Genomic DNA, 14,911 nt, shown 5'->3' on the forward strand with positions numbered 1-14,911 from the left:
CCCACCCTTTTGTCTGCATGGATCTCTGAGAAAACAGACATAGAGGCAAAATGACACCATTGATCCCAAAAAGGTAACAGTGAATCATATGACCAGTGGCCACAGCATCTTCTTCAGCAGCACACAAACCTTTCAAGCATCTTCCCTGTTGAGAGATGGTTCTGAGACTCCCATTCACAAATCAACTACCCCTTCACTTTTGTAAAAGGTCAAAACGAAGACAGAATTTCACTTTTAGAAAGCAGGGTTTCAGAAACGGACAGAGAGAAGAAATCGGGTCAAATAAAACCAAGGGTTTGAAATCATCCACCAAGGGTTTAAGTCGACTCAAATCACAATGTTTGTGACTTCTATATGCTGTGCCCATTAAACAAAGATGAGAAACTGGAGAACAGCTATCCTCTGTCATGCTATATATGTAGGATTTTCAGACACAAAGGAAAGAATGGTACAAGTTTTACACGCAAAATGTCTGGGGGATAAAGACAAAGCACTCCGTTACCGCCAAGGCCCAGGACCCAGCTGTCCCTGAAGCCTCAGGTTGCACTCACCTCCACGGGAAACCGTCTGCCGTTGACACTGTGTTCAGAGCCGGCAGAGCCATTGCTGTGGCCCCAGTGAAACTCCACCTTCTCAGCTTTGAATCTGCCAGGCAGGCCAGCGCCGCTGACAAAATAGTCGTCTTTCAGCAGGATGGCAACTGTGAAAAATAGGGTGCGGGGGTGAACAATGAGTTTCCAAACCAAACTGAAAAGATATCTTTTGCTACATTAAAAAAGCTCATGGTTATACGACGTGAATTATTTCCTCATGTACCTGTTAAAACGCAAACCCCAAACATCAGTTTGCACACATTAGCACATTCTAGGTGAAGAATGCTCTCAAGAGTCAGTTGACTCTAACTTCTGAAAATTCCCAGGGAATGGTCTCAGAATTTATCCATTTCATAGTTGGAAAAGAAAACACAAGCACACATCACAGACAATAACAGAATACGCTGCTTTGATTCAGGTCTCCTAAATCTGCTTGATGAGCAAAATTATTTCTCTTTCTTAAAACACTGATTCCTAGGGCTTCCCTAGTGGCTCAGCTGGTAAGCAATCTGCCTGCAGTGCAGGAGACCTGGGTTCGATCCCTGGGTTGGAAAGATCCCCTAGAGAAGGAAATGGCAAACCACTGCAGTATTCCTGCCAGGAGAATCCCACGGACAGAGGAGCCTGGCAGGCTACAGACCATGGGATCGCAGAGTCAGACACAGCTGAGTGACTCACACTTTCACTTCTTTCGCCTGGTGCCACCCCAAGATTCACTCTGGAATGAGATGGAAATACACACAGGCTGGATGCAAAAGACATGTTTCTTCAATCAGAAAACTTAGGCAACGTATCAAGTAATAATACTTGCAGGGTCTATAAATACTAAGGCGGGCTTTTCAGTGGTAAAAAATCTGTCTGCCGACGCAGGAGATCCAGGTTCAATCCCTGGGTCAGGAAGATCCCCTGGATGAGGAAATGGCAACCCACTCCAGCATCCTTGCCTGGGAAGTCCCATGGACAGAGAAGCCTGGCAGCCTACAGTCTATTGCGTTATAAAGAGTTGGACATGACTTAGTGACTACAAGAAACCAATATTGAGGCAACAATAAAGGGAAGACAGCCAGGGATGGGGAATGTGTTCATATTTGATACGGTGTACAGGAAAGTGCAGTCAAAATTCTCAGTAAGTCACTCAAATAACTGCGTTTTAGTAGATTTACTTTACTATTTCTTTTAATTCTAGGAAACTTTTGCTTAGCCCATCTGAAAAAAGGTCAATCAATTCAAATCCTAAATTTCAAAACCACATCTCTCTTCCTTAAAACCTGGAAAAGAAAAATCAAGAACCAAAAACATGGACTTATACTAGCAGAAAAATTATTTTTCCAAAAGGAATGTAATACCCAAGTGGATAAAAAGATTTTATTTGTAAGTCATATATTTCCCCCTCCTTGTTGTTTGAACTGAATTCATTCATTCAAATACTTATTGGCTGCTAAATACACATTAAGTTCCAATCAATATATTAAATGGTTTGTGATCAAAAGCTAAGCTTTTTTAAGGCAGGGAAAACCAGGGAAAACCTTTCATATCCTCATCATCTGCTCTTCCTAAAGAGATCCCAGTTCGAGTCTTAGAGAGAAATCCTGCATGAAAATTAGGTCTCCATAAAAGATAGAGACTAAACTAATGACCCATTTCTAAAACAAGTATAATTAGTTTCAGCACTTCTCTATATTAAGGGAGCACTAAAAGGAAGTGAAGGAAACCTGTTTGTGTAAATCCCTTTTTACTGCATTCAAAAGGCAGTTTTCCTCCAACTTCTGAAAAATATTCAATTAGTAGAATGGAGATTAAAGGATAAGATGAAATAAAAGTGTTTCTTAAGCTGATTGAATATGCTACAGCTTTGTTCCACCTTTATTTCTGCTAGCATGGTTTAGAAGAAGGGTTGGCGAACTTCTTCTGTAAAAGGTTAAGACAAGACATACTGAAGGACTGGTGGGTCCTATGGCTCCTTTTCAACTACTTAACAGTGTTCATAACGCAGAAGCAGTGAAACACAGTAAGTAAATGCTCAGGTGAGGCTTTGTTCCAATAAAAACTTATCCATACTACAATTTGGATATAATTTTCACAGGTTATGGAATATTTTTCTCCTTTTTTCTTTTTTTTAATTTTCCCAACCACTAAAAAAAAGTAAGAACAAGCAGGAGGGGGTTGTCATTTGGTGATCTCTGTTGCTGCTGCTGCTAAGTCACTTCAGTCATATCCAACTCTATGCAACCCCATAGATGGCAGCCCACCAGGCTCCCCTGTCCCTGGGATTCTCCAGGCAAGAACGCTGGAGTGGGTGATCTCTAGGATATAATATTTTTAGAAGACTAACTATTATTTTGAACCTGCGTGCCAAAGCCAAAATACCTATGAATTCGCTCAGTAGTGTCCTAAACACTGTTGATGACTCTCAGCCGGTTACAGATTCTATACTTACCATTTTGCATCCAAAGGACGGAGGCAAAGCATTTGGAGTGCATCTGTTACAATACATCCAGGGACTCAGCAGCATCTTATAAATATTTGATTTTACCTAAATCATTTATGTCTCTGTCAGGGGTCATTTTACTTGTTTTACATGAATAATTAAAAGCATAATTAGGCAACCGTACAACCTGAAACACTAATCTCATTTTTCATTTTACAGTATCTCTCACTAGAGAACACAGCATGCTACAAGCACGTACTGCCCCAACCTTCTGAAAGCAGCTTACGGCTTACATTTTTGTTTACACGGAACACTGGGAAGAGAGAACTTGCCCAGCTACCATGCAACAAGTTTCTGCCGACCACAGATAACACAGCTCTGCTTCACAACAAAATGTACCAGAGGTAGTTGCTGCAGAGCACAGAATGTGGTAAGAGCCTCGAGCTCAGAAGACGGACAGACCTGGGTGAGGATCTTGTTCTGCCACTTAAATGCTGGGTGACCTTGGGCAAGTTATCTGACTTCTCTGTGTCTCGGTTTCCATCATTACTCAAATGGCATTAACAGTGCCTACCTGGTGAGGCTGTTTTGATGTTTGAAGGAAATCACACACAGAAAGCGCTGAACAGTGCCAGCAATTCAGCAAGTGCACGGTCAATGTGGGTTATTGTCAAAAGAAGCACAGCGCAGAGGGGTGACCACACCTGTACTTTCACTTTCAGAGTTCCACTCTAAAGCAGTATTGTTTTTCCCACAAAACAAAACTGTGTCCTTGAGCAGAAACAACAAACAGCAAAGGTAGATGTGGCCCAAATACTTGAGATGTTAAGTGTTGAGTAGCTGCTTTGAATTTACTATAACATCGAGTAAAAAACATATTTCCATTATTTTTATCCTTTTGGGCTTATCAATGGAAAACATAATCTTAATTTGATGTCTAATATGCACTCCACACTTCAAATGATACTCATTCATTTCCCCCTTTTACCAGAAGTATTTAAGCTAGAACGTAATAACACTGGTACCTTTGATTTACTTTCACAGCTTATAGGCATAATTTTTTACATACGTCTATCACATGTCAAATAGTACGGGTTTTTGCATTAAGGTGTTGATAAAATGTTTTGTTTTAAAATCAATTCATTTTAATTAAAATGAAGGGAGTCAACTGAAAAACAGTAGTATAGCATGATAGGTAAATGAAACTATGATAATAATAAACAAATACATTTTAATTTAAGTTTTAAAACAATGGCACAAAAAAGTGAATCTGGGTAAGGCGACATTTAAGAAGGTAGCAAGCAACAAAGAAGGTAGCAAGCAACAGCTAAAGACTGGAGAAAGATGGGCTAGGAAGAGGATGAGGAGGCAGGTAAGTTACCTAGGAGTGGACTTTATAGAATAAGGCCCTCTGGCTGTTCAACTGCTAACATGGATTTTGATGAAGTCAAAGCAGAATGATGGAGGAAGTAGAAGAAGATATAGGTTTCAAATTCAGAATCTTTAACCTGGATTCCAAAGTCCATAGCAACAGCTACTCACAGATTTGGGGGTCTATGCCCTCCTGAAACAGGAAGTAAAATTCTGAGCATGGGGTCATAAATGGAGTTGGACTCTGGAGCCACTTGGGTCTGGATTTCAGTCCTAGATCTGCCACTATCCAGTTTTGACAAAGTTACTGCAATTCTGGGTGCTTCCATTCCTATTCTTAAAAGTGGAATAATACAACAGCAACTTCACAAGTTTGTTGTGGGATCACAATAGTTGACATAGGGTGAATGCCCAGAAGAGTTATTCATTCACCACATTACTGCATGAAAATGGCATTGTAAGCACCCAGAAATAAATCCATACATATATGGGCAATTAATTTACAAGGAGCAAAGAACATATGATGGAGAGAGGATAGACTTTTCAACAAATGGTGTTGGGAAAACTGGGCAGTCACATACAAAGAATGAACACTACCATTTCATATCATATGCAAAAATTAACTCAAAATGAATTAAAGATCTGACTAAAAGACCAAACCCACAAACTTCCTAGAAGAAAACATAGGTGGTAAACTCTTTGACATGGGTCTTACTCATTCTTTTCTGGATCTGACTATAAAAACAAGAAAAACAAAAGCAAAAATAAACAAATGGGAATATATCAAAGTGAAAAGCTTCTGCACAGAGAAAGAAACCACCATCAAAATGAAACAGCAGGGGATTCCCTGGTTGGCTCATTGGTTAGGAATCCGCCTGCCAATGCAGGGGGCACAGGTTCAATCTGCATTCTGGGAAGATCCCACATGCCGCAGAGCAACTAACCCTATATGCCGCAACTATTGAAACTGTGCCCCAGAGCCCAGGAGTCACCGCTACTGAAGCCCTTGCACCTAGAGCCTGTCTCTACGACAAGACAAGCCCACACACTGCAACGAGAGTAGCTCCCACCAGCTGCAACTACAGAACAGTGCTCTCACAGCAGTGAAGACTCGGTGCAGCCATAAAACAAGTAAATATACATCTTTCAAAAAAGGAAACACAATTTAAAAGAAAAGAAAAGGCAACCTATTAAAGGGGAGAAGGTGCTTGCAATGTGTATACCCACTAAGGGGTGAATACAGAGAACTCACAGAATTCAATGACAATAAGACTAACAATCCAATTGAAAATTAGGTACAGGATCTAAGTAGACATTTTTCCAGAAAAGACATACAGATGGCCAACAGGTACATGCAAAGATGTTCAACATGACTAATTAATAGGAAGATGCAAAACAAAATCACAGTGTGAATCACCTCGCACCTGTTACAATGGCTATCGCCAGAAAGACAAGAAGTAAGTATTGGCAATGGTGTGGACAAAAGAGAAACTTTGGGCACCATTGACGGGGATTTTTTCACTATAGAAAACAGTAAGAATAAGTAAGAACAGAACTGTCATTTGACCTACCTATTCCACTTGGGCATTTATCCAAAGCACATGAAAACTAATTTGAAAAGGTAAGTGAACCTCTATGTTTAAAACAGCCATGATAGAGAAACAACCTAAGGCCTCACAGAGAGACGAACAGATAAAGATGACGTGGTGTATGTATACACAATGGAATACTACTCAGCCACGAAAAAGAAAGTTTGCCATTTGCAACAACATGAATGGACCTTGAAGATATTGCTCTAAGTGAAATAGGCCAGAAGGAGAAAGACAGATGTGCATTATTTCAGTTATGTCTGGAAATACACACACACACACACACAAAATGAGCAAACTAAAATGAAAATAAACTCACAGATACAGAGATCAGAGGAGCAGTTACCAGGGGTGCGTGAAATGTGTGGAGGGAATCAACTGTACGGTGACTGATGGTAATGAGACTTGGGGTGCTGATCAGCTTGTAGTGTACACAGATGTCAGATAATAATACTGTATACCTCAAGATTATAGTTAAAAAATAGATGGCATTGTATAATTACTGTTTATAACAGTTCTTCCAGGAAGAGGATCCACAGCTTTCATAGATTCCCCCTATGTCCAGGGCTCCCCATAATGCAAAAATGCTCTGCATAGGGGCAGGGGAGACATAAGGAGTCACACCATGGATAAGGAATTACTTTCCAAATTTGACGGGGTGACTGAGGACCAGGCACTCACTGCATTCTTTGCAGGACATCCATTAATGGTTAATAAATTATACTCAATGTGTCTAAATAATGCTGGCCTAAAGTAAGTATTCCCACTAAAATCTGACTAAATAGCAACAGATGCCAAAAGTTTTTTAAAAATCGATGAGAGAAGGAAAATAAGCGCCTCAGTATCTTGCCTCCACCACTTGTCAACCAGCTTTCAATACAAGATGGGGAAAGGCTACCATTATTAGATCATTAATGCTGAGACCCCCAACCACCCACAACTCCAGTGTGCATCAGGGAATGCTTTGGGGCTCCTGGTCTGGAAGTCAACACACAGAAGCTCAAGTGCTAACCTTCTACTGACTTCCCTATAGGCACCAGCATTTACTTTATCTAATATTTACCTGTACCTACAGGGAAGAAAAGGAAAGATTTTAAATGAGGTTTTATCTCCCGCCCTCACAGAGTGTATAGTTGGTGGGGAAAACAGGCCCCAGCACCTGATGTGAAGAACTGACTCATTGGAAAAGACCCTGATGCTGGGAAAGATTGAAGGCGGGAGGAGAAGGGGACGACAGAGGATGAGATGGTTGGATGGCATCACTGACTCAATGGACATGAATTTTAGTAAACTCTGGGAGTTGGCGATGGACAGGGAGGCCTGGCGTGCTGCAGTCCATGGGGTCGCAGAGTTGGACATGACTGAGCTACTGAACTGAACTGAAACTAAGCAAGATGGACAAGGCAGAATACTTGACCCTTTAATCATAAAATATGTTGGATGACAACCCAGTAGGTTCTGTGCCCTAAAACAGAAAAGTGGACTTTAAAAAGTACCCTCCAAGTTCAAAGTCTACGTGAGTCTAGTTATATAACAAAGCGCTGGTTTGCCCATTCTGTGATTGGTAAATTAAGCTTCAGTTTACCCAGAAGAGAGCTGCTACTACCTGAGCGAGCGCTCGGGCTGCGGGAATAACAGAAAGGATGTGGAGCTTGGCAGGCAGGAAACAGAGCTTACAGTGTGTCTTGCAAAGAGAGACCTAGGGAAATAGCTCCAACTGGAACTTCAGGGTTCAGGCAAGACTGAACGCTAACAGGCTGACAAGAATCCAGGAATCTGGATATTTGATTTTTTAAAAACTTTTTATGTTGTATTGGAGTATAGCCGATTAACAACGTTGTGATAATTTCAGATGAACAGCAAAGGCACTCAGCCACACGTACACACGTTATCTGTTCTCCCCCAAATTCCCCTCCCATCCAGGCTGCCATATAACACTCAGCAGATTTCTCTGTGTTATACACTAGGTCCTTGCTGGTTATCCATTTAAAATACAGCAATGTGTACACGTTCATCCCCAACTCCCTAACTATCCCTCTCCCCTGCAACCTAAGTTTGTTTTCCAAGTCTGTGAGTCTGTTTCTGTTTTGTAAGTTCCTCTGTATAATTTCTTTCTAAATTCCACATATAAAGGATGTCGTATGATATTTCCCCTTCTCTCTCTTACTTCACTCAGTATGACAATCTCTAGGTCCATCCACGTTGCTACAAATGGCATTATTTCACTCTTTTTAACGGCTAAATAATAAGGGATCTGGATATTTCAAATAGGAAAATTTTAAAAATGAAGAGCCAAAGCACATTTAGCATGCCCCAAAGAAGAACGGACTTTTTTTTTTAATTACACTTAAATTTTCTTTTTTGGGCAACCTTGAGCTAACCAGAGGTGCTACAGGGTATTACAAAGACAGGGTTGGGCAGGCCCAACGTCAATGCTGCTGAACACCCAGATGCTTTCAAACATCTGTCTACTTGGCAGATGCTCTGTTTCTAATCAGAAAGCTTGGCAGCTTCTTTGTGAGCAAAATAACCAATTCATTAATGGCATAAAAACTCATAGCTTAAAGAAGAAAATGTGATCCAGGGGAAAAGATCCAATGCCAGTCCCTCTTCAGTACCTGTCAAGGATCATTGAGATAACTGCGATAGGGTGGTGGGTGATAGAATAAAAATAAGTAACGGTTTCTTCTCAAGCCAAACTGGAAACCCTAAGAACACGGACTTGGGAGATCACTGTGTATTTTCACTTGTTCCAAAAACCGGTCCTACATCAATATGCCAGGAATAAAGGTTTTATTGAAATGAGGACATACTTAGATTTTCGCCATCAATGCTCGACACTCTACTCCATACACAGAGTAAGCAAAACCCCTTTTCAAACCGCGGTTCTCATCTGCGACTAGCTATAAGGATAACAGGAAGAAGGGAGAGAAAGGGGACAAAGTTAGGAGCTGGGGGTAAAGACAGACCAACAGGCAACAGCCAGTTTTGTTACAGGAGACAGGAAATTCAGGGAGATGTGAGAGAAAAGATGGGAGAGAGCAAAACCACAAAAAACGAAAGCATGTGGAGATACACTCATGAACAGACAGAAATAGATTACAAAGTGAAAGAAGAGGAAGCACAGACAGTGAGGGTCAAGAAGACAAGCACACAGAGAATTCCTAGAATATTCCTTACCAATCTCAGAGGTGTTAAAGGCTTTTCTATGCGTGTGACACGTGGACAGTCATGCTCAAACTATGGAACTCCCTCCTGAGTGAGGGCTGAGCACAGAAGTCCATGAATTTGGACAGAAATGAAGCATCATGAAAATCACCACTGGAAACCCTGTAAGGAGCCAATGATGGCTCTAAGTAAGGCTCGCGTCAGTTTCTCCATCAACCTTGCTCAAAACACTGATCCTTCAGGGCACCATGGAGGCAGCAGTTGGTCAAGCAGCAACTGCAATGAATGTAGAGTGTCCGTTCTGGTCAGACACTCGCTTGGCTGGGGGTGGAGTGGGGCTTACCATGTGAGCAAAAAGAGAAGCAGCGTCAAATGCTCCTCTCGCACTGAGCTGGGGTGACGTGCTCAGCCACGGAACTAGCATGTGGAAATGAATGAGGTTGTTTTTAAGATTGTATTTTTCTCTTTCTACCAGCCTGTGGTGAGACTGTTCATTGAGACTTAGTTTACCTGTGGGTTCTTATGGAACTGCTTTATCATAAAAGCTCCAAGGACTAGGTGAAGTAAAGTAGATGCAACAGTCTCCTAATCTTTGTCTGAATTATATGGGCTCAGCAACATGTTAGGACATGGTTCCTCCACAATTTATGCAGACTTTCCCAATTGTGGATCTACTTTTATTAATTTAACAACTACTTTTTAAATCCATCTATGTCAGGTATATGTAGACAAATAAGAAAGTATGTAGGCAAAGAAAAAATAGAGCAAACCAATATGAAGTGTGAAAACAGTAGTAACGCGCATTTTGGCAAATGTATTTACTCTTTGTCCTTAGTGTAAGGTAAAAGAAAAAGAGGTGGAAAAATAAACACCCTCCAAATAGTTAAAACTCACAGGAGACCATGGCTTATTAACATATACCAGGACCACTATCTACATCTTAAATTCCAATCATTTAGTTCGAAGCTAATGCTAGGAACAGCAAGATTCTCTTGAAACGTTCTTGTTGAATGCATTATCTTTTCATTCTACAAAAATGAAAGAAAGGGAAATAACTTTAGATGAAATCAAATGAGAACTGGCACAATAGAGAGTTACGGCTGTTCGGAAAGAAAGAGAGAGATGATATCTGTCTTCTAAAGATATTTTAGACAACTTTCGAGAAGTGGACTAGGGACAACCACATTGCTCTATTGATTATGCTGGATTGGATATATGGTCCTCTCCACAGGTTAAGACAGATATGAACATTCAAACTGTTTTACGGCAAAGTTACTGTCTGTATGTAACAGGCCGCTTTAAATATTAACTTTCTGTATTCATATTTTAATATCCACAAGACAGTCTATTTTACAGATAAGTGACCTGTAAATTTCCAACAGAAAAAATAAGTATCTCTTCCTGAATTTATTTTGTAGAAGTGCAAGTTTCAAGAAAAGACTTTTGGGGCTCAAAAATTAATGACTCAAGAAAAATAAGGTTTTTTGGCATCTAGTCAAGAAATTTAGATTCAAAATGAATGATGATGACAACAACAATGTGGCTCATGATATAATTTTTTTTAATTAAACTTTTAATCTTCCTGATAACTGTAGATCCACATGTAGTTCTCAGAAATAATATAGAGGTCTTGTGTCCCCTCTATTCAGTTTCTCCAAATAGTCAAATCTTATAAAACTAAAGTACAATGATATGTACTTTTTTAAACTAATATTATCCAGCTTGCCTATCAATACGATTCACTGTTGGTATTATCAACTCTGACAGTTAATTCAGATACACAGCATCCTGCCCTGTATTTGTACTGTGTTCAGCTCAGTTTATATGATCCAGACATAACAGACAAAGCAAATGGATCCTCATTTCTCTAAAAATGCTGGAATATTTATGAACTCATCTGGCATTTTAAGAACAGGAGAATAAAGCTGTTCCTAGGTTCATGCATATTTAAAAAAAAAGAACAAGAAGACAGGTTTTCAGGCACCCAAGTTTCTAGAGAAACATACATTGAAACTCTTTTAAGAGAACAGAAGATACAATTCGATGTTTACATTTAACACTGCATACCTCAATGTTCATTGCAGCACTGTTTACAATAGCTAGGACATGGAAACAACCTAGATGTCCATCGGCAGACAAATGGATAAGAAAGTTGTGATACATATACACAATGGAATATTACTCAGCTATTAAAAAGAACACAATTGAATCAGTTCTAATGAGGTGGATGAAACTGAAGCCTATTATACAAAGTGAAGTAAGTCAGAAAGAAAAACACCAATACAGTATATTAACGCAAATATATGGAATTTAGAAAGATGGTAACGATAACCTTTTACACAAGAGAGCAAATGAGACACAGATAAAAAGAACAGACTTTTGGACTCCGTGGGAGAAGACAAGGGTGGGATGATTTGAGAGAAGAGCACTGAAACATGTATATTACCATATGTGAAACAGATGATCAGTTCAAGTTCGATGTATGAAATAGGGCACTCAAAGCTGGTGAACTGAGACAACCCAGAGGGATGGGATGGGGAGGGAGGTGGGAGGGGGGCTCAGGATGGGGGACACATGTACACCCGTGGCTATTTCATGTCAACGTATTGCAAAAATCACCACAGTATTGTAAAATAATTAGCCTCCAATTAAAATAAATAAATTAATTTTTTGTAAATGGTTGGTACTTAAAAAAAAAAGATCATAGATTGATTATTCATGGGCTATTAGCCTGTCTAGTATGATGTCATAAATTTTGAAGTCATAAGCACAGTTTAAGAAGTAACAAAGATTTATTTCTGCTTCTCAGAAAGCCGTGCTTCTGAATTTCAGAGACAGATGCGTTCATATTTAGATGGCTGTGCTCTAAAGTCAGGCGCATGCGCCCACAGACAGGCAACAACTTGTGGATCACTCTGGAGGCCAGGAGAGTGACAGAGATTGATAATCAGCTTCTGGAAGACCAAGGTCATGAATCAACTTGCATTGAGTGAACCCTACACTTGTCTAAAACCTGTCATTGGAGATACCAAGCTGAAAGCTGTCACTGAAACATGTTATCTTTGCAGAAGGCTGTCAAGCGTTGCAAGTCAAGTAGAAAACCGTATCAGAGAGCCCAGCAAATTGCCTTTGGCAGGCTTCCGGAATGTGGCACCAAGGTGGCACTCAACCCCCAGATCTGATTACCCCAGCAGAGCAAAGCTCTCGTCCACCACATTCAGACTGTCTGTAGAGTAATATTCCCATCACGGATCTCCAAAGGACACTCACATTTGAAACACAAAGCAGAGCTACTGTTAGATAAAATCTGAATTGTAACTATAAACACACCATCTAAACTCAGGGAGTAGAAAGGTGCAGGTGAAAAGGTGTGTACAAATAATATCACTGGTATACAAGTTTGTTCCGAGCAGATGCTCAAATGGATGAATCGAGGTACAGGAGAAGATAGCCTGCTATAATGCTCGAAGACCTGTTTATGGGGACATTATGAAAAAGATCTCGAAGCCAGGAACCACCGTGTTGAGTGGAAAACAATTCTAAGATCAAGTCAGACCAACTCAAAGCAATCAGCCACAAAAAAAATCTCTGACAAATGCTGGTTCAGAGAAAGAAAATAGAGCCCTAAAGTTGTACGTGCAGCCACTTAGATGTTTTTTTTTTTAAAGGCAACTCAGTGACCCACAACATGAATGGGACCAAAAGACAGATAATGAAGTCATTTTAGCTTCGCATGAGGGCTTCAGGCAGCCAAGGCTCCTGGAGGGACTGCTAAGAGTGCTCTGTACTGACATCCTTGGTTACAAAGGGATCATTCCAAAGAGAGAGAGAGAGAGTCAGTTTTAATGGGTTGGGTTATAAGAGTAGAAAAATAAAATAAGAAAAAATACCTTTAGCACCACAGAATCCCAGTTAACACTAGGCACAAATGTAATATAACACCCACACATTTATTTTCAAATCAAACAGTGGGGCAGAGCAAGGCAATCTCTGCTACTTCCATCAGCAATCTGTAACTGTTATTTGCATGGTAGTGATTAAGAGGGAAGCATTTTGCATTAGCAATTCTGAAAATGTGGTATTTCATATTCATGGACCCTAAGTGAAAGGTGAGGTAGGTAAAAGGAAGCCGGAGGATCAAACTGCTGGTCTGATACACAAAGGGATAAGACAGTGTTCATCTGTATTATAATACAAAACAAATATTAACAAGTCAAATTCTCAAGGGAGATAAGAAAGGCATTTCCATCTGTGCATTTGGCACAGTGATGTCTAGTAGAAATTTCTGTAATGATAGAATGTTCTCTGACCATGCAGGCTGTTATGGTAGCCACTAGCTATACGTGGCTACCAAACATACGAAACGTGGCTAGTACAATACTGCCCAAAGAGATCTATAGGTTCTTTGAAATTCCTATCAAAATTCCAATAGCGTTTTTCACAGAAAAAGTTAAAACCATCCTAGAATTCCTATGAAACCACCTAAGACCCTAAGAAAAGGAATCCTTAGAAAGAAGAACAAAGCTGGAGGCATTATACTTCTTGATTTCAAATGATACTCCAAAGCTATGATAATCAAAACGGTATGGAACGGGCATAAAAAAAAACACATCAACCAATGAAATAAAATCTAGATTCTAAGAAATAAACCCACGCATAGGAATATTTGCTCATAATTAACAAAAGAGCCAAGAATACTCAACGGTTTGAAAAGGATAGCCTCGTCAATAAATGGTGTTGGAAAAATGAGACATTCACATACAAGAATGAAGCTGGACCACTACCTTACATCCCTCATGAAAAGTAACGAAATTGATTAAAGATGTAAATATAAGACTTGAGACTATAAAACTCCTACAAGAAAACATAGGGAGAAAGCTCCTTGACACTGGTCATGTCAATGATAATTTGGATATGATGCAAGCGACAAAAATAACAAAAGCAAAAGCGACCAAACAAATGAGACTCACCAAAATAAAAAGCTCTGCACTGCAAAAAAATTACCAATAAAATGAAATGGCAAAATGTTATATGCCAATTATATCTTAATGTGTGCTCAGGCGCTCAGTCGTGTCTGACTCTTTGCAGCCCCATGGATTATATCCTGCCAGGCTTCCCTGTCCAAGGAATTTTCCAGGCAAGAATACTGCAGTGGGTTGCTATTTCTGACTCCAGGGACCTTCCTGACCCAGTGATCTAATACATGTCTCTTGCATTTCCTGCACTGGAAGGGGGATTCTTTACCCCTAGCGCCACCTGGGAAGCCCTATATCTTAAAGCTGAAAAAAATAAAGGCGATCCCCTACCTCTACCCTCAAAATACAAAGATCTGAACGTGTGTCTCCTCTGCTTTCCAACATTGCAGACAGACACCCTAAGAAGGCAGGAAACAAAAACAAAACTATACATGGAATAAATTTTAATCTTACTGAGCTTTAATTAATTTAAATTTAAATGTAGCTAACATATGGCTAGTGGTCACCATACTAGAACAGAGGTCTCAAAGTTCATTCTATATACTTTACATGGACTGACCCACTCAAATCTTTAACAATTCTATGAGATTGATACAATTTCATTATCCATATGCGTTTTTATCTTTATATTTTTACCCTATCACATTGAAAAAAAAAAAATCTTTAAGCACAAAGTGGTTAGGCAGTTTGCCCAAAATCACACAGCAAGCAGCAGTTCTTAAACTGAGGGTCAATTCCAGAGCTGTCACTCAGCTATACGTTCTCCATAGGAACGTGCAGAACTAA

The 14,911-nt window shown here is 39.9% G+C and overlaps 1 protein-coding gene across 19 annotated transcripts in view; it reads right to left on the reverse strand.

The window, feature by feature from the left end:
• Positions 1-14,911, reverse strand: part of PTPRG (protein tyrosine phosphatase receptor type G) — a 777,241-nt gene that overhangs the window by 317,344 nt on the left and 444,986 nt on the right. For all 19 annotated transcript variants that reach the window (XM_086367088.1, XM_086367083.1, XM_086367086.1 and 16 more), the window contains one exon: positions 552-700. In XM_086367088.1, coding sequence (XP_086223214.1) covers positions 552-700 — 149 coding nt within the window. The remainder of the gene's footprint in view (positions 1-551; positions 701-14,911) is intronic.

Source organism: Bos grunniens, chromosome 22, assembly GCF_055505025.1.
Source record: "Bos grunniens cultivar Pamir isolate PY7600 chromosome 22, Bosgru_T2T1.0, whole genome shotgun sequence".
Classification (NCBI taxonomy): domain Eukaryota; kingdom Metazoa; phylum Chordata; class Mammalia; order Artiodactyla; family Bovidae; genus Bos; species Bos grunniens.